The sequence below is a fragment of the Phoca vitulina genome, unplaced genomic scaffold, assembly GCF_004348235.1.
Source record: "Phoca vitulina isolate PV1807 unplaced genomic scaffold, GSC_HSeal_1.0 scaffold7, whole genome shotgun sequence".
Lineage (NCBI taxonomy): Eukaryota > Metazoa > Chordata > Mammalia > Carnivora > Phocidae > Phoca > Phoca vitulina.
Window position 1 is genome coordinate 59,869,569 of NW_022589710.1, and position 21,156 is coordinate 59,890,724.

Consider the following 21,156-nt stretch of genomic DNA (forward strand, 5'->3'; position numbering starts at 1 on the left):
TCTCCCAGGGGTCTCCAGGCAAGGGGTTCAGAGCCAGCGGAACCGCGATGCTGATGTGAAAAGTTAAAACATGCTCAGTGAGGCAAGATATGCTTCTGGCAACTCCCCTCCCCCTCCCCTGGGACCTTGTAGAGTCCCAGGGCTCGGGCCCCAGCCCATCAACAGGGGGTGTCCCCCTTGATCTCGGTCATGTTTGTAGATTCTGGTCCATACCTCCGGTAGAAGCAGTAATATAAACCTGCAGCTCCCGAGTGCTTGCGATGTACCAAGGGCTGGGTTAAATGTTTCAAATCCCTCATTTTTTTTTTTAAGATTTTATTTGTAAGTCATTTTAAGTAATCTCTCTACCAATGTAGGGCTCAGACTCACAACCCCGAGATCAAGCGTCGCACACTCCACCGACTGAGCCAGCCGGGCGCCCCGTGCCTCATCTGATTTAATCCTCACCTCAGCCCTATGAACGAAGCGCTATTATTAGCTACGTTTTACAGAGGAAAAATTGAGGCTTACAGAGGTTAGGTAGCTTGACTAAGTTCGCAGATAACGAGTAAGCAGCAAAGCTGGGATTTGAAGCCAGCCAGCCAGCCTCCAGATCCTACGACGGGTCAGCACAATGCTGTAATGTCTCCCTGAGTGATCATGCTCAGGACTTAAAATCAGTGGATTTGAGGGGTTCCAAGGTTGGGGGCATCCCCTAAGTAGGACTGGCTCTAGGGCGGATGGAGAGGGCAGCACCCACCTCCACCTCCTGTTGGGTAGGGAGGGGCCCTAAATGGGCCAGGGCTCACTCTAAGTCTTAGAAACGGGGGCGTCATGGTGAACATGGCGAAGATGGTGATTTCGGATAAAGTGCGTCAACTGAAAATCCTTGCCACACCACCAAGGATGTAAACTCTCTGAAAAGCCAGAAGTCTCTCACACTCACACCTAGAAAAAGTCAACTAACATGGAACGACACTTAGGCACACCAGCTTTTTTCATCTTTATGACCACCCTATTGCCTTGGCCAAGGAAAGAGCTAGAATTTGAACCCAGCTCCGTCTGGGTCCAGTCACCCTCCTATACCACCTCTGCAGATGGTCAATAAACACCTGTGGAGGTGCAGAAACAATTTTGTCTCAACAAATATTTGTGGAGAAACAAATAATCCCACCTCATAATGCTAAACGTTCCCCCTCTTAGGCCCTTGGCCCAGATTCCCCAAGAAGTGCCATGGGAGGAACTGAAATCTAGGAAGAAAGTAGCTTTCCATGCCTGAAGGTATTTTATTAGTTTCTGGGACTAACATTTAATCCATTTAAAGCTCTCTCTGCAACCGCATACTTGGGGCTCCGGCTCTCTGGGCCCCAGGGAGAGGTGCTCAGTTGTTCAGAGAACTCTGTCCCCAGAACAACCCAGTCCTCAGTGAGGCTACCAGACAAGTTTCATTCATGACCTGGGTCAGTTCCTGTCACAGTGAAACCCAGGATTAAGAAACTTTCCATTCAACAGGACAAAAAGATTTTCACGCCTTGGGGTATGGTTCCTTTATTTTGAAAAATACAGTGAAGCATCGTTAATTTGGACTGTGCTAACTCACAGCTGCTCATGATGCCAAAAGTGGACGGAATGGAGTTCACTTTAATCCAGTATTTACAAAAAACAAGGAAAGAAGGGAAGGAAGGAAGAATGGAAGAAAGAATGAGCTGTCCATGGCTCTGTGCGGGATGCTACGGGGATTTATATGAGTAAAATGCCATCCCTGTTCTCAAGAGTTTATAAGAGTTTACAAGTTTCTTGTTACAAGGTTTAATAAGAAAATTATAATAGAGGTCACAAGAAAGCACTGGCAGAGAATCATAGCTTCTTGGTCTTGGAAGGAATTTATAAAAGATCAACAAAGCCACCATATTATGCTCTCACAAATTATTACGAATTAATTAATGCAATGTTCAAGCAATGTTCAATCATTTGTTCACTGCTTTGAGAACTGTTGATTGTATGCACGTTATATGCCAGTCCTGAAGCTAGGCACTGATTATTTGTAGAGATTTTAGAAGTTCACAAAGTATTTTCACTTACCCATATGATCTCACTCATTCAGTGCCCCCGCCAACGCTACCCTGTGAGATACGCTATTATACCAAAGTCATTTCCCTCGACAAGCACTCTCTATGCTAGCCCCAGGACTCGTCAGTGCTGGGCAGGCACAGATAATTCAAACCAACTCACAGAATTGGGCAACTCCTTTCCCTCTTCAACCCCACGTCAGACCCTAAAGGCAGCTCTATTGGTTTTTGCATTAAGGGTCAAATGACAAGGGAGGGGACTCTACTCCACCTTTCGGGAAGTGACTCATCTCTGCTTTGTGTGGCTGTGACCCCACTGGACTGGGAAATGTCCCAAACTGGGGATGTGTCTGGGAAAGGAGAGGAAACACCTGTAAAGGAAGCCCTTGTCCTCCGCCCCTCACCCCTGCACCCCTTGGACAGATGGAAGTCTCCAAATGCCAAAGCCCATTACCACTGCAATGAACACCGTCATCCTCAAGTTCATATCCTGGGTCACAGCGGCAGATGAAAGAGCCATAGGTGTTGACACAGGTTTGCACGCAGGGGTTCTCTGTGGCACACTCGTTCACGTCTAGGGAAAGCAAAAGCACATACATCACTGACCATTCCCACAACAGAACATCCCCACTGACGAGGCAGAAAATGCACTGGCAACAAAATCTACTGGTACCAGGAGACCAGATTCACAGGTGCCAACGTGGATCTTCATCCGGGACCTCTTAGATCTAGAGCTCAGACCCCAGAGTGTTCACCGGAGGACCAGGGTCTCCATTCACATGTCCCTCCTTGCTCACAAGTTGTTCACAAGTTGGGCAGGGTAGAAACAACTCGTACATACATCCTGTCCACGTGGATACATGTACACACATACCCCTCCTAGTAAGTCCAGTCCCCACAGGATTTCCAGGCAACATCGGCTCTTTCCCCTCGTCTGATGCGTTCTATCACTGATTAGCTCTTCCCTCACCCCTGCTGACTTTGAAGTTTCAGGTAAACAGATAAATAACCATGACCATTCTAATAATAACTCTCTTTCCTTGCCACACCACCACCAAAATTCCTATGTTGAAGCCCTAACCCCCAACGTGACTGGATTTGGAGATGGGGACTTTGGGAGGTGATTAAGGTTAAATGAGGTCATACAGGTGGGACCCCCATGATGGGATTAGTGCCCTCATAAGAAGGGACACCAGAGAGCTTGCTGTGGCCCCTCTGTCTTGTGAGCACACGGTGAGAAGGCAGCCGTCCTCAGGCCAGGAAGGGAGCCCTCATAAACACCCGTCCATGCCGGCATCTTGATCTTGAAATACTCGCCTCAAGAACTAGGAGAAAATAAATTTCTGTGGTTTAAGCCACTCAATCTGGTATTCTGTCACAGCCGCCTGAGCTAAGACAATTAGTCATAAGCAATGTCACTCATTATTACAAAAGGATCTCACACTTACCAAATCCTTACAAGGACCACTGCCCCATGTTACAAGTTCAGTGCGTTAGGGAGAGGACCACAAGGCGGCACAGGGAAACTTTTAGATAATGGAGTATTTCATCATCTTGAGTGTGGTGATGGCTGCATGGGGTATACAGACAGCCAAGTGTATGAAATAACGTGCCTTTAATAGTGCAGTTTATTGTACATCAATGATACATCAATAATCTTAAGGTTGTTTGAAGGTTGGGAGATGTGCCCAGGTCCCTGAGCTACCAAGAGCACAGCTGGAACCGCAACATGAGTCAGGGGCCTTTCCATAATACCTACGAGTCATTTATTCTGCATAGCTCATCGGGATGAGGGAAGGGGGGGAAGGAGCCCCCTTCTCCACTCCCACTGGCTGACCCGTTTTAAGCACACCCTCTCCCAAGCCCCATATGCCAATGACCAAAGTTCCAGCTGAGAAAATTTCTATCCCCTTCAAAGTCCGGGTAAACCTCTTAAGGCTCTGAATACAGATTTGAGTGTTTTCAGCGTGAAAAGGCTTCAAGGGGAACAGCTTGAGAAGCTTTTCTTCACGGGGAGGGCTAATCCCATGCCCACAAAGCTCCTGCTTCCTTAGAGCTGTCGGGGGGAGTGGGGGAGAGAAACAGGGCTCTGCAGGGAGGGTCCAGCGAGGCACCAGTCTCCCCAACAGAGCTTGGAGGCTCTGCACCCCAGAAGCCAGGAAACGCCGTGGCGGGGGGCCTTTGAGTCAAGTGCAGGTAGGACGGAACTGCCGGGCATTAGGGCTGGTGTCCTTGGCTTCTGGCCACACGCTGACACGCCAGGATGAGGGAGCTCGGGTCTTGCTCTCTTGCAGCTCTCAGCTGCCTCTGCAGAACAACAGGTCCCCCTGGGATCCACACGGGCCCAAGTGCCCTTCTGAATCGTGTGGTTGCAGGCCACACCCCGCTCCAACCTGCTGGACAGGAAGCCTGGAGCCTTGGTTCTCTCAACTCTGCCACCCCCTGGCTGCATGACTCTGGCCACGTTGCTTAATGCTTCTGAGCTTCGATTTCCTCCTCTGCAAAGCAAGGTGACATGCACCTGCCCTACCTATCTCCTCAGGCTACTGCTGGGGTTCAGTGAGGTTAACAGACGTGACGATAATTCAAAGAACACAAAGCACCCTTCCCTGCACGAGGTGTGAGGATTACAAAAGCTCAACGGAGAAGGGAGCAGCTGTGGCACCCGTGGAACCTGCTGATGCAACATCCCCGTGGCTGGGTGCCCGCGTCCAGGCCTTAGCGCGCTGCTGGACTTGGCACTGCCCGGTGGGTCACCTGCTCCCCTTCACAGGCCTGTCCCGGAGAGGCCTGAAGGACACCGGGGCCTCTGGGCCCTGCTGCGCACGGCTGTTCCTCGCGAGGTGCTGGAAGCACCTTGCCAGTCTCTGGGTGGACGTCTGGGCTGGCACTTCCAACCCCCCGGCCTGGGCACAGAGAAGGCTGCATCTGCCCTACGTCACTTCTCACAACAGCAAGGGAACCAGGTGCCTGCTCCCTGCTCCAGGGGGACGGAAGGGCCCCTGTTCTACCAGCTCCCTCTACCTCCAGGCCCGGCCTCGGCTCTTAGAAGAAAATTACCTCTCCTGGCAAGAGGACCACAGTCGAGACTTCTTGGAACAATTAGCAGAACCAGCTTTGGAGGGAAGACAAAGAATCCAGGATCAGCCCCTTTAACGCTGATGCCTTCCTGTTTACCCAATGATTTAGATACGATTAAGCTAATGGAAACATAATATCCTCCAGCTAGCTGGCTCGGAGCCTGCCCGCCAGACCTCAAACAGTGTGACAAGGAAATGGGCCCTGCAGAACCTGGTGGCCGGCTCCAAACAAAGACCTCATTCTGAGTCCCCGGCGCTACCTCCACCCTGGACAGAGCCGCTGCCAGGGGCTGGAGGCCTGGGTGGGGGCCGGGGGTGGGGCGGGCAGGACTTGCACGAATTCCTCGGGCCTTGAGCCCCCATTCACTTCCTGAGCAGAAGAAACCTTCGAATGGAGACTGCAGAAGGCATGCAGCTTGCTTTTCTCGAGTATCAGTATTTAAAGTGCTCACGTAAAACTCAGAAAATGCCTTTGTTTTGGGGCCCGGCTTGGCTCGGTCAGTTGAGCGTCCAACTCTTGGTTTCAGCTCAGGGCATGATCTCAGGGTTGTGAGATCGAGCCCCACGTCAGGCTCCGCATCAGGCTCTACGCTGGGCTTGAAGCCTGCTTGAGATCCTCTCTCTCCTCTCCCTCTGCCCCTCCCTCTTCCCCCTGCTGACTCACTCTCTCTCTCTCTCAAAAAAAAAAAAAAAAAAAAAAAGCCTTTATTTCACTCTGTTTTTGTGGGGAATGCTGACCACCCCTCTTGAGCATCAGGAACTGAACTCAGGCTACAAGACATGCGTGAAAATTTCCGATTAGCCCAGAAAGCTGGCAAGGCGACTTGTGGAAAGGAGACACACAGAGAGAAGCAAATCCATGAAACCATAAGCCCCAGCTGCCGGATGACTGGGGTTCTGCTCTCAGCAGCACTCAGAGCACTTTTTGAGATGTTTCCCACGGTGACCTGGAGCAGGAGCGGACGCTAACCACGTCAACTGTCAGACTCCGGAGAAGACAGGATCTCGCATTTCACATTGTGTGCAAGGGCTCATTGGCCTCGCATACCTTGGCAAGACCTTCCATCTTCGTTGAGGGTAAAACCAGGGTTGCAGGTGCAGGAATAGGATCCAGGAACATTCGCACAAAGTTGCTGGCAATAGCCGTAGCGACATTCATCAATGTCTGGAAAGAGAAACGCTAGCAAGGTGAGACATTTTTTCCCGATCACCAGTGCCGCACCCAGCATCATGACCATCCATCGCTTCCAGAGCAGGATCAGGAAGGGAGGGGAAGGAGAAGACAGTACCGACTGAGTGTCAGGGATGGTGATACCCTCCCGAGTCTAAGGCTCAACCCACTTAAAACCCTCCCTGACCCATCTCAGTCCCATGAGCACCTGCACCTGTCTGGAAAGTTCTAGAAGAAATGTCTGCCTTGACTGGGATATGGGACAAGACAGCCTCCAAGATTTTATCCAACTCCAATACTCAAAGCTAAGATTTATCCAACAAGAGTCCACTCGAAGATTCTGTAGAAATGTCACATGGCCCCGGAAAGGGACAAGTTGGCTTAAAATGTAAGAGGAATCCACAGCCTTGCTCCAATAGGCTCCTCCCCAGCTCTGTTAACAATGATCTGTCTAGCGCTCGGGAACAAGAACAAGTGTAGGCCAGGACAAGCAAGGCAGCACGGCAGTCTGGAGACCTATGATCCAGTAACACAAGGATGCCAGAGTTCGCCTTGGATCTCCTGCTTGCACCAGAGCAGACATAAAACTCCAGATAAACACGCCTCTCCCAAGCCATGGCTGGCCTTTCCCGAGCAAGCAGCTCCGGGGCTGAATGGAGCCTTTTAGCAGAGCTGGGCAATATGCCCTCCCTGCTGACATGTACCAGTCAATGGGGAGCCTGATGTCATTGGGAAAGCACTTCCCAATACTCCAGGTTAATGGGCTGATGGGCAAGAGAATTCACTCCTCTGGGATGGCATGCCTTGAATGGGAAGCCTACAGATGGAGACCCAGTCCTCACCTATACAAGTAACCTGCTGTGACCAGTTGATCCGACTGCAGCTATAACTGGTCCTTATCTTATCCCCACCTCCTCCAAATGTTCCCTCCCCAGTATCCCAGTTCCTTGGAACCAGAGTCCAGCCAGGGCTCTGGAGACCAGTTCCGATTCTGTCTCTGTCCCTGGTTTCTACCACCCACTGCCAGAAAGGACCCCTTCTCCACCTTAGCTAGTGTTCAGCCCCCTCAGAGGCTGTGCCCTGCCCTTGTGATCCTGTTTTACGTCTGAGCAGCTGCTACTTCTAACCCGGCCCACCACACTGCCCACTGAGCGCTCTGCAGCTCCTGCTGGGAAAGCACACTGACTAGTGTGGTCGCTGGTCCTGACCTTTCCCAGCATGCAGCTGGGCACGTCACCGAGGCCAGGGAGGTCTTCACTTCGGATATGAAGTGTGAGCGGGTTGAGCATTTGGCACCACGTTAGGCCTACAGGAGCATCCCTCCCAAAGCTTCAGGCCCCCGTGGAAGAGGACAGCCCTCCCAAGGAGAGAAATGTCCCAGCTGCTGGCCCCCCTCACGTGGGGAAGGGTTTCCTGGCCCTAAGGTCTCAAAAATGGAGCCTGTGTCCCGCTCACCTGGTCCTCTCTAGCGCTCCCTTGTGGTGGAAAAAAAAACTGGCCTGAGAGAGAGGAGCCAGATTTTTTGTTCAAAATGTTCCCCCTCTTTGAGTCTCGGTTTCCAACTCTATAAAAGTTGGATGACATAATATCTAACATCCCTTCCAGCTCTGAGAGCCGACATATTAAGTTCCTGTACAAATAACTCACTCACACTGATCTGCTTATGTTCAAATCAGTGGCATCAAATTTTCCATAATAGCTGAGGTTGGTTAAAATGCACAGTGACCATCATATTCACAAATGCCCCCATGTGCAGCCAGCTCTCCAGTGCACGCCTGGAAAGAAGAACCAAGCCAAGTCTAGTCTGGCTTATCAGCCCCCAAAGATGCTTCAGACAGGGCTCTAGAGCAGACCGACACTCAAGTCTTAATCCGGGGAGTCTTGGAAAAAAGAACCTTCTTTTTTTTTTTTGTTTCCATGATGTTGTTTGGATTTGTTTCTCCACTCCTCCAGGACTGATTTTCGGGCAAGAGAACAGTGTCTTAGAGAACTTAAACTGGTAAGGCTTTTCCAAGAAAACACAGCATAGAAATCACACCCTAGAAATAGAATTCAAGTGACAGCTAGAGATTGCTATGAATTCATTCTCTTGGCTAAACCAAAACCAGAGGGGAAGAAAGGCAAATAACTCTCCAGTAAAAATAAACAGAGAGATCATATAGCAGATGCCAACTGCAAGGGACAAAATTCTCAATTGGTGATGATTGATTCCTTCAGAGTAAAAAGACCACAAGCTAGTGTGGTGGGTATTGGGAGGAGGTGTTAGAATCTACTGATCCACATTTGAGACTTGGAACATTTCTGTGACTAAGCAAGTGTTCCCTTCTCTTAGTATGATTAGTATGATTTCTAACTAAGATAGAAAGGAAGCAGGTCTAGGCAAATTCAAATAGGAGCCCTTAAAACTTACATTCAAAAACTCTGATAATGATATTGACAGTGAGGGTCACAACTGATTTGAAGGAGCAGTGCAAGCTCCACAGCCCCCCCCCCAAAGAAAAGCCCACTGCCCTTAGGCCACCCAGTTATGCCCCCATTCCACAACACCCCTGGCGACCATTAACTTCCAAGAGCCTCTGCGAGCCCCAGGGAGCTGTTACCTAAGCACTGGCCTTCCAGAAGCCAATAGCCATCGGTGCAAGAGCAGGTATACCCTCCTTCCGTGTTGATGCAAATCTGGGTAGGGTTGCACTGGTGAGAATCCGTTGCACACTCGTCCACATCTGTAACACAGACATATTCCGGAAAACGTCACCTACGTTTATCCAGAGCCCTGGAGCCACCAGGAGTGCGGGCTGCTTGCTTGTCCTTCTGGGAAGGAGGTGATAATGTCTACAGGTTACATCCAAGGAGACGGACACCCCTCCCTGATGGATACCACCAGGAGACACTGACCTTTTTGGAGGGGGCAGACCTAGTCTGCTCCCCAGAAATCCACAAAAGAAAATGGCCAAGAAGAGAACACACATCCTGGGGGAGTCTTCTGAGGTCCCGCCCCATCACTTTCTGAAAACAGGTCACCTTGATAATAACCATGACTTGATTTAGAAACACGTTTTGTCTTAGGTGGATTCATGCGTGTGTTAAACAGGGGTCTGTTGTGTAACTGCCCAAGAAACACCTCTGAGAACATAACAGAAGAAAAATAAACATCTCCCGCCAAAGGAAGCTAGGAGTGGAGCCACTTGATTGTATCCTTCACGAGAATCGTTCAGCCTGGGGCTCCTGCACCTTCCCGAAGCTTCACGGAGCCCTGCAGCCTTCCTCCCTGCTCCAGAGCTCCTGGGACTGATCTCCTCCTGCCCTCTGCTCTCTGCACAGCTGAATGCCCCTGGCCGTCTGTCTGGCAGTGTGCGGGCACCTGTGTCCAAGTCAGCCCCTTCTCCCTCATCAAGAGCTTCAGAGCGTAGAGACCAAGCTATACGCATGGCACATTCCTCAGGACATCCGGTGTACACACTCAGTTCTCAAAACTATTTCCATGGAAACAAATCCTTCTGCCCTTTCTCCCTGCACTGCACTTGAGAGAGAGTACTCGGCATCCTATAACAGGACCTCCTGACACCACACACTCTCACTTCATCTGGAGGAGGAGACTTTCCGTAAACATTCATCTATTAATTCACTGCACGGGATCCATCAAGCGCCCCGGATCCCACGTCAGTGCCTCCCCTCCTCGTCAGCCTCCCTTTCCTATCCGTACTTTAGCAGGGCGCCTGCATTTCGCTCCCCTCACTCCTGCACTCGGGGAGGCCTCAGCTACATCTTCTCCCTGCCTCCTCCAAAAGGACCACACGCAGTTGGAAACAGTATTAAGAGCTACTCACCGAGCACGTGTAGCAGGCATATGCCGTGTACGCACGTCATGTGTATGTGTCGTGTGCACGTGTCCCACGCACATGTAGTGCGCGTGTCGCGTGTGTATGCGGTCTGCCCGTGTTGTGTGCACAGGTCGCGTGTATATAGCACACGTCACAGATGCTACCATATTTATTCTCACAAACCCTGCCAGGGGGACTCATGACCCCCATCTTACAGATGGGAAAATTGTGCTGATACAGTGAACAAGTAAGTACCAAGCCAAGAGCTGAGCCCAGGGCTCCCTGCCTCCCTGACTCCAAACCCCGCTGTGCAGGAATGGCCGAGGTCACATCACCAAGGCGGGTTCAGGTGACACCACCACAGTCCACCACCCCCCTGCGACACGTCAACACCGATGATGCCCATCAATCCCCGCCCCACCCCAAATGATCAGAGGTCTGGGCATTGCGGGAAACCAGCCTTCAGTCCTCTAAATACGCAGCTTCCAAGAACCCGGCTCCAAGGTGGTGGCAGCCTCCGTTCCAAGCCGACACGCTGATGACGTGCAGCCTCCGTGGCAAAAACCCAGCCTGTTCTTGGCTGCAAGAGCTCCTGCCTCTGCCCTTGGCCTCCATTCCACCCTCAGGGCTGCCCACCCGGCAAAGCCTCCCAGGGGAACCAGAGAATAATGCTTGGCCAGCAGCCACGCAGGCTCCAATCCCTATCGAAGACTATGATCATAAATAATGTCACTATCGGCCAGCGCATAGTTACATTTTTCTGGCCGGGAGTGATGGATGGCAGCCCTACCCTGGGAACAACAATGCCTCAGGAATTTGCATGCTTTTTCCTGCCTTGAGGGGATTAAAGGGTGAGAGGGACCCAAGGGGAGAAGAGCCATTAGACTTGGTGATACCGAGTTCCCAAGACTCTGTATTTGTGTAACTCGCGACACACACAATATGCCGACGGACTCCCGCAGAGAGAAACCGACTCGTACCAGTGGGCCAGACGGGGCTCCCCAGGGGCGTGTGGGGCCTGAAAGGATGCAGGCGTGCATGCACACGCACACACGCACGTGCAAAACAGTCCAGCCTAGAAACTACATCTTGAAAGTGCATTTTTTGAAACACTCCGCCGCTTTTACTGAGTTAAAGAATTAACTCGATTCGACGGCAATTCTGTCGACGTATGTTCAAAACTCTACATTTTCCACTTTCACTCACCGAATGGATTGTCAATATATACATATTTTTTTGAGAACCCTCTAAGTCCCTGGAGTTTTTTGGAGGGTGTGTCTTACCTTTATATCCTGAAAAACATACCTGGTGTGACGCTGCGTCCATAGTAAATGTTCAGTAATTCTTTGGTGAATGAATGAATTGAACACATGAGCAACAAACATGAATGCCTTTAAGCCCCCCGGACAAGTTTCCACAGCCAGCGTGCTGGCAGGACCGTTTCTGGTGTATGGACTTTAAAGACAACCCACAACCAACCCCCCTGAAAACCACCGTCAGCTTACACACCTGGTGGAGCAGAAACTAGAATGTTCTCACCGCGGGGTTCCACCGGGGCTGAAAGACTCAACACACATTCCAGCTCACAGCTGAATTGCTTACATTAAATACATTCGACTTAAATAACAGAAGGAAAAATACATCAAACCACTCCAAGGACATTCTTTGGCAAAGGGTCCTTTTCTGCATCAATGGAAAAGTACAAGTTACAGCAACCTGAGTAAGTGTCATTATCCCCGTCTGCAAACCGCACCTGCTAGTTCCTTTCCCGTGGGATACTTAGGAAGAGTCTCCCAAGAAAGAATGCTCGGTTCATTCAGTCCTTTACTTACGGATTCATTCATCCTTTATGTTCTACTGTGGCTCTGTGTGTGTGCGTGTGCGTGTGCGTGTGTGTGTGTGTTTGTGTGTGTCCTATTGAACCTCCAGGCCATTTGGGAGAGCTGGCCTGCAGCAGGGCCCTCCAGCCATGTCGCTCCCAGACGGAGGGTCTCCTTAGAGTCCTCTGCCCCCTCCCTGCCTCGCTCCTGGGAGCTGTGGTCCTGGGCAGCTGCCCAGGCACCTGGACGATTCCACCAGAGCATCCGTGGCTCGTCTCTCCCCAGGTGGCACAAGGTCCGTTCCCTCTCCACGTGGCCAGCGCCCCAGCAACCAGAGGAGAGAGCTCGCTCCCGCCTCCAGAACCTGGTGGCGGATCGAAGCCCCAGCCCTGCACCTGCCCAGGAAGAAACTGTCCTCTGCACTGAGTGGCACAGCTCTGCTGACCTGTGCAGCTTTGTCTGAGCTGTCACCTCTTCCATCAGACGTCCCCAGAGTGGCCTTCGATGGAAACCTTCTCAATCTGAAACAACTGCTCGCTCCGGAAGGTCATCAAGATCAGTCACCTCCTTGCCACCCTCTCAGGAGGCCGCAGGCCGGACTGGGTTCCCAGGCCTCAGGACAGTGGCCCACATATTAGGGATACTTGTTTAGGATTTTCTCACATCCCCGACCTGATGGAAAGCTTCACGTGGGCAGGTGTGCTAAGACAATGTGAATAAAGGATGTCCATCAAGGTCAGTTGGGATCTCACAGTGGCGGCAGATGGAGGAACTGGCCCCAAGACATCAGAAGGCAACTGCCCGACAGCCCAGACAAAACAAATGGACTCTTTCAGGCTGACTCGAGAAACACCGCGGGAAGGGACCACAATCTTTGCGTTGGTTCATGGGTTCTTCTATAAAGAGCTCCATCAGCAAGCATAACAGACTAAAGGTACTGTCATAAATCGGTTTGAATATAAACAATATGCATATGCATGCCAGCTCTTTATCATATTTGAATATACATACCATATACAAAGATGCATTTACACGTCCACATTTATTCCTGAGAGTTAAAGGGAAAATACTTAAACGGTTTTCATAGCACACACTCTAATTGAAATTAAAGGTCCTTTAAAAACTGTAAAACAAAACAAAAACCAATGATTCATCCATGCCCACGGGAAGGACATTTCCCAAGTCGTTCTGCCTGCACCAAAGCCTAGGAGGGGAAAAAAAAGACCAAAGGGCCAAGACCTCCCCAGAAAGGGCTGGTGGGTAAAAAAAAAATAACCTCGGGGGCAGGCAGAGCTGGATGTGAATCCAGGCTCCCGCTCTTGATAACTAGGTATCACTGAGCAAGTTCATTAGGCTCCCCGACCCTCCTCAGGTGTTCTGCTAAATAGAGCTAAGTAGAGTTCGTAAGTTAACGCGTGCCCAGGTCCTATGGCCACTGCCTGGCACACGGTAGGTGCCCAAGAAATTTTAGTTCCCTTCCCCAAGTGAGGTGCTATTTCTAACAGCTGTGAAAGGTAGGGGATGCATGCCCCTGCCTCGGCTGGCTTTGTTCTGGGATTCACCAAAGACACCAAGCTGACAGCACTGGGGCTCAGAGGGCTGTAAGCATGATCTGCTCTATCGTAACCACAGCCGGGGACTTTTCCCCCTAGAGCGGTAGACACGTGGCAGGAGACTGGGATAGAGTGAAAACAGATAGGGTAGGTATATTCTTTCATGGGGCCTCAGTTTCCACCTCTGCACTTTGGCATCTATGGGTCCATTTACGATTCCACAATGGCAGATGTCCGAAAGCCTAGGAGTACGTGTGTCCGACCTGAATTCCAGAGCCAAACGTGATCAACATTTACCCCACCTATGCTCTTCCCTCTTGCCATGTCTTCTGCTCTCCAATACTGCGGATAAGCGAGGGGTCATCCTCGTGAACCCCTGTGCACAAGCTCAGAGGAATGTCTCTGTTCTTGTGTGAGAACAGCCATCAGCCAAAGGGAAACATTCTCACTGGGTGACACTGGGAGAAAACATCCAAAAGTATTTGGAAGGCAACACCTTTCCAAAGGCCTTTTTTGGAAATGGCAAAATCATTTCCTTGGTAGTAAATTTTTACCCAGTGAAACAACGTGTTTTCCCAGCCCATTTTTGTTCCTTCCTTGCTCAAGCTAACGGGGCTTGATAAGAAAGAAGAAAGTAACAATGGCACATTCCTACGCCTCCAGCTGAAGCCAGTCTCAGGCCTGCTGCTAGGCTGGGTCAATGCCATTTTTCAGCGAGACAAGCCCAGCCAAGGCTGGAAGCTACACAGGACCTACTTCCCAAACACCTGCTTAATTAAAGACCTCAGCGTTTGAGAACTCGCTTGTTGAAATCCCAGGACATCTGCACTCCATGTGTTTTATGGGTCCTGGGCAATAGTCAGGAACCAGATCTTTCTGTGTTTACAACACTTTTCTCAATGCTTGATATTACGCTTAGAATACAAAGCTTGCTCATATTGCGCTGCTAATTAGGCAACAAATATGTGGTCCATTTTTCCAAACAACAACAAAAATATCCTTTCCTCTTGGATGAAACCAGCTGGAATGCAGGTTCCCACCTCTCTGTGGATTCTATTTTTCTATCCATAAAGTGAGAGCTTGGAGGAGAGTTCTGGAAGGCCCCTTCTAGCTATGACCTTCTACAGAAACAAACTATGCAACTAATGGAGAGCACATTGGTCTTGGGTAATTATTTTCATCAGAGTGCTTGGTAAACATCAGCTGACTTCAGCTGCTTTCAAAATGGGCAGAGAATTGGCCAAGCCCATTCAACTTCTGCCAGCGTATGAATGGTCACTGAAGTTGTCGGGGATGGGGGGGCGAGGAAGGGAGGACACGTATCTTCCCTCTTGAGTGTCAGGCATCAAATTGTCCCGACAGCAAGGAGCCAAAGCTGCTTATGGCCAGCCTCGACGTGGTATTTTTTTTTTTTAAAGGGCATGAAGCTTTAATTATTACCATGATTGGAAACCAAGCAAACGTGGAGCTCAAACTAGATTTCCATTTACTGAAATTCATGCCATTTGTCCATCAACAGAGAAGGATTTTTGAACCTATACAGGCCAGTGGTTCCCAAACCTAGCCACCCAAGAGAACCGCCTGACTCAACCAGAATGTCTGGGGTTGAGGCTTGGAAAGCTGTTTAAAGTCAGCTACATGATTCCAGTGCAAAACCGTATTTGGAACTTGCCATGCCAGACCAATACTTCTCACACTTGCATGTGCGTATGAACCAGTGGGGAGCTGGCTAAAATTCAGGGTCTGGTTTGGTAGATTTCTGCATTTCTAACAAGCTCCCGGGCTTGCCAATGCTGCTGGCCCTGGGGCCAAACTTTGTGCAGCAAGGGGCTAGATTCTCGTGAGTGATACTTGGTTCCGTATCCATGCAATCTGCTCAGAGTTTCAGAGGCTGTTCAAGGAGTCCAGGAGAGAACTGAAGTGTTCAAATATCAAGTCGACGATTCCTAACTGGGTATTTCTCTACGATCAAACCCACGGGTTACTATACACTATTAGGATTTTAGAGTCTTACTAAACAAGTTTGCAGCTCAGTCTACACCAGACCAAAGGCTCTCCTGGTATACAGAAACAGCCGTTATTCAATTCCACCCTGCAGTGTTGGAGTGCCTCGGGTGAAAGCATCGTGTGCCTTTAGAAGTTCTGGCCCGCTTCAGTTAGCCGGTGGTGTTTGATTTCCTATGAGTAAACTCAGTTTCCCAAACATTAACAGAGTTCTTAGAAATACTGATTCAAAGTGATGAGAAAATGTGCAAAAGATTCCAATTAGAAAGAAGGACAGTGTCTTTCCTCTGAACGCAGACCATCCCTTTTCCACAAGCACGGTCTAGAAATCCTACAGCCCTTGAATCTTACCATCTTCGCTGCATCTCCCCACAGGCTCCTCCTCCTTGTCCCCTCTGAGCCTATTCCTGCCCCACGTCCTGACTTCCTTGTCACCCTCAGTGCCACGGTCTGTGATCTCCTTGTCCCCGATCCTCTTCTGATACCATGGTTAAGGGCATCACTGTTTCCTAGTATCCCAGGCTAGAAACCTTGGGCATTCTTCAATCCTTCCCCCAACTCCCTATTCTCACACAATTCTCCTTCTGGAAATCTTGCAAATTCCCCTCTTTCTTTATGTCTCCCCCCAAAGACTCCAAGGCTTCATGGTATTTTCTCTAAATGATTGAAATAACTTTGTTACTAGTCTGCCAGCCTCCAGTCTCTCCCCCTGACGGCAAGCTAAACACAACCTCCAGAACCATCCAAGACACAAAAATGATCATGTGGCTCTACTCCTCAAAATGTTATAGCCCCTCCTTAGAAACGCCATAGCTTTCTTTTGGCACCTCGGCAACCTAGCACATCAAGCCTACTTCCCTACTCCAACATGTGCTAAGCACATCTAGCTTTACAGCCCTTCATACCGTAATTACATAGTTAGCTGCATATGGCCCATCTCCCTCTCCCAAACTGAGAGTTTCTTGAAAACCAGAACTGGGTCTTATTCACATCTGTATCTTAAGCTCCTAACACAGTGCCTGGCATGGTGGAGAGAGTATGGAAATAAATTATATTTGAATGAAGGCACTTCATTCTTGGAGTTTTCTGAAAGCAAGAGGGAAAGTGTGTTAGGCCACAGGGCATCAGAAGAAAGCAGTTCAACCATCCATTCCTTTAGAGGCCTGTATCTCATCCCCGTGGGTTGAAGGCTATCTGGCAGACAGCTCCAACTCCAGTAAAGCCCCAAGCCTCAGCCTGTCATGCCTGGGGCTTTATTCCCACCCCAGGCTTTGCCCAGGGCTGATTTGAGCGTGTCCTCAACTCCAAAGGCTTTGACACGCCATGTGCTTGGCCTGACGGAGTAAGCTATATTTCCTCTTTCCTCCTAGAGAGCTGGATGTCCCGTCAAGGACGAAGTTTATTTTCAACAATCACTAGAAGGAGGAACATCAGAGGAGGGAAAAGCTACACCTTCATTCCGGCCTGAAAATGGGCTCCAATGGGACCTCTGAGGGCACAACCAGGAAATCCAATCCATTTTTCAGGTTCAGGACAAAACCCTCAGCCTGGGGCTGCCTGTGAGAATGCCCAGCTGTGCAAACTCACCCCAAGGAATCAGCCTATCGTCAGCAACACACACTCCCTGCCAGGTCACTCCCAGAGCCTGATAACGAAATCTTCATGTGTTTTGTTCCCCACACCTGAGTTCAGAAACCCTGCTCCCACTTCTGACTCCATCACTAACTAACCAGGGTGCCACTGTGCATGTCACTGACCTTCTGCATTTGCTTTCTTATCTGTGAAACTGGGCCACTACCACCTGCCCTCCTAGTGCTTGCAGGCCAGTGGGGAAGACTGCCATAGAAAAGAAACAAATGTGTGGAGGGCATTGCACGGGGCTATGAGAACATAGAACTGGGAATGTCCCAAATCTGGGAGGTGAGGGCAGGTCCTGATACTGAACAATGATGTAGAGGAACGGTTCCTTCACATACACCTAATCTGGAATCCTGGGACAAGGGAGGGAAGTGACAGATGGCTCTTTCAACATAAGAAATTACAAGCAATAGGCCAGCAGGTGATTAAGAATCTAGATATTTCATCGTGAGAGCAACCTACTATGTCTCCTCTCCTCCCCCACCCCTCCACCCTGCTCCTGTCTCTAGCAGACAACCCCAGCACACCAGAGAATAACTCTTAAGGCTACAGCTCAAGAGAAGGTAAAACCTCAAGGCAAGGAGGAAGAGGGGATAAGCATGGAGAGACCAAAGGGGTTGGGAAGAGGATACTAGGGATGTTGTCTCCTGGCTGAGGGGGGGTGGGGGGGGGGGCACATGTCCTGAGAGTCTGGAAGTGAAGGCCCACCCCAAACAGCCCAGGGCTGAAATAGCCGCACCTGCTCCCCACCACCCTTTGGCCTTGGTAAGAGTTGGATTCTATCACTTGAGCCTAAAATAAATATTTGAACTAATTAAACACTTTTCTGAATTGCGTGTTTACCCAGCCCATGGAATAGAAGCTGTCCTTTTATAGCCACCCTTCTCTGGTCCCTAGCAAATCCCTGGATTTCTCTAGTGTGGAAGGCAGGGAGAGGAAGGAGCTGCATGTGGGGCCAACCAACTAACTGACCTGCCAGACCACTCTGGCACCCCCCATAAAGAGTAAAGTGCCCAAGTCCCAGTGGCAATAAAAAGCTAAATAGGATTCATTTAGGCCACATATATTCACCATGAACCAATACTGCTGTAGGTACTAGGGATTCAAAGATAAATGACACATGGGTCATGTCTGTTTAGTTTAGTAGGGACCAGATAAGGGACCAGATAATTCCAATTAAATATGGTAAGTGCCATGCTGGAGCAAAGCATGAGGTCACTTGCAGGAGGAACAGACTTCCTGGAGAAGATATTTGGGTGGATCTAGACAGATGATGTGATAGAGGCTGCCACAATTGGATACTGTCCTCCAATATCCATTCTCCCAACTAAAGACTGTATTTTTCAGCTTCCCTTACAGTGAAGTGGGATTATGTGACTAAATTCTGGCCAGTGAAACATAAATAAAAATAATGCATCACAGCTTCTGAGTCATACTTTAAAATAATGAGTGTGTGGTCCCCTCGTCACTTCTCTCCTCCCTCTGGCTGGAATGTCGGTGTGATGGTGAGAACCAGGACAGCCATCTTGGATACAGAAGTGAGAGCCACATATTGAGTTTGGCCAAGCCACTCTACCCGCCCTGAACTACCTGCCTCTGGACTGTACCATGAGGGAAGATTTAAATTCTCTCTTATCTAAACTAGTGTGTTGAAGGTCTTTTTGTTATAGCAGCTTAGCTTGTAACCTAATACAAATGAATAGGAGTTAGCCAAAAGATGGGCTCCCTGTGGCCCTGCCCTCCTAAACCTGACGGGTGGATGCACACTGGCCTGGAGTTTCCCTGCGACCCTTCCCTGATAAACCTAAAGGAACTAGAAAAGGGGAAACAAAGTCCAAAGTTAGTAGGAGAAAAGAAATAATGAAGATCAGAGCAGAAAGAAATGGAAGCTAAACAAAAAATAGAAAATATCAACGAAACTAAAACTTGATTCTTTGAAAAGATAAACAAAAGTGATAAAACTTTAGCTAGACTCACTAAGATGAGAGGACTCAAATAAATAAAATCAGAAATGAAAGAGAGGAAGTTATAACTGATACCAAAGAAATACAAAAGGCCATAAGAAACTACTATGAAAAATTATACGTCAACAAGTTGGGCAACCTAGAAGAAATGGATAAATTCCTAGAAATATGTAATCTTCCAAGACTGAATCATGAAGAAATAGAAAATCTGGATAGACTGAAACTAACAAGGAGATTGAATCAGTAATCCAAAACCTCTTGACAAACAAAAGTCCAAGACCAGATGACTTCACTGGTAAATTCTACCAAACATTCAAAGAAGATTTAATACCTACCCTTCTCAAATTCTTCCAAAAAATTGAAGAGGAGAGAACACTTCCAAACTCATTTTATGAGGCCAACATTAACCTGATACCAAACCCAGACAAGAACATCACACAAAAAGATTACAGGCCAATATCCCTGATGAACATAGATGCAAAAATTCTCAACAAAATATTAGTAAATTGAATTCAACAATACATTAAAAAGATCATACCCCATGATCACATGGGATTTATTCCAGGGATGCAAAGATGGTTCAACATTTGCAAATTAATCAATGTGATACACCACATTAACAAAATGAAGAACAAACATCATATGGTCATAAAATTCAGCATTCATTATGATAAAAAACTCTCAACAAAGCAGGTATAGAGGGGATGTAACATAATAAACATAGTAAAAGCCATATATGACAAACCCACATATAATATCACACTCAATGGTAAAAATCTTAATGTTTTTCCTCTAAGATCAGGAATAAGACAAGAATGCTCACTCTCACCACTTTTATTCAACATAGTATTGGAGGTCCTAGCCAAAGCAACTAGGCAAGAAAAAGAAATAAAATGCATCCAAATGGCAAAAGAAAAAGTAAAATTGTCACTATTTGCAGACAACATGATTTTATATATAGAAAACCCTAAAGACTCCACCAAAAAAACTGTTAGAACTAATAAACAGGGGTGCCTGGGTGGCTCAGTCAGTTGGGCATTCAACTCTTTTTTTTTTTTTCTTTAAGATTTTATTTATTTGAGAGAGAGAGCAAGCACGAGAGAGCACCAGTAGGGGGAAGGGCAGAGGGAGAAGCAGGCTTCCCGCGGCGCAGGGAGCCCAATGTGGGGCTCGATCCCAGGACCCTGGGATCATGACCTGAGCCGAAGGCAGATGCTTAACAACTGAGCCACCCAGGTACCCCGGGCATTCAACTCTTGATTTTAGCTCAGGTCATGATCCGGGGGTTGTGGGATCAAGCCCTACATTGGGTTCCATGCTCAGCATGGAGTATGCTTGAGATTCTCTCTCTCCCTCTCCTTCTGCCCCCCCCCGCTCATATTCTCTCTAAATAAATAAATAAAAAAAATCTTTTTTAAAGAAAAGAACTAATAAACAAATTCAGTAAATTTGCAGAACACACTATCAATATACAAAAACCTGTTGCCTTTTTATACACTAACAACAAACTAGCTGAACAAGAAATTAAGAAAACAATCCCACTTTCAATTTCATCAAAAAGAATAAAATAATGGGGAATAAATTTAACCAAGGAGGTAAAAGACCTGTACCCTGAAAACTACAAGACACTAATGAAAGAGACTGAAGAAGGTACAAACAAATGGAAAGATATTCCATTTCATCGATTGGAAGAATTAATATAGTTAAAATTTCCATAACACCCAAAGCAATCTACAGGTTCAATGTAATCCCTATCAAAATCCTAATAGCATTTTTCACAGAAATAGAACAAACAATCCTAAAATTTGTATGGAACCACAGAAGATCCTAATAGCCAAAGCAATTTTGGAAAGAAGAACAAAGCTGGAGGTATCACACTCCCTGATTTAAAACTATATTACAAAGTTATAGTAATCAAAATGATGTGGTATTGGTATAAAAGTAGACATATAGATCAGTGGAACAGAACAGAAAACCCAGAAATAAACTCAATGTATATAGGGTCAATTACTTTATGACAAAGGAGGCAAAATATAGAATGGGGGAAGGACAGTCTC

General features: G+C 48.3%; 1 protein-coding gene across 2 annotated transcripts in view; it reads right to left on the reverse strand.

Annotated features, from left to right (window-relative positions):
• The window catches only part of FBLN5 (fibulin 5), a 75,585-nt gene that overhangs the window by 13,762 nt on the left and 40,667 nt on the right, over positions 1-21,156 (reverse strand). For both annotated transcript variants that reach the window (XM_032405798.1, XM_032405797.1), the window contains exons 5-7: positions 8,900-9,022; positions 6,177-6,293; positions 2,503-2,622 (exon numbers count right to left, since the gene is read on the reverse strand). In XM_032405798.1, the coding sequence (XP_032261689.1) occupies positions 2,503-2,622; positions 6,177-6,293; positions 8,900-9,022 (360 nt within the window). The remainder of the gene's footprint in view (positions 1-2,502; positions 2,623-6,176; positions 6,294-8,899; positions 9,023-21,156) is intronic.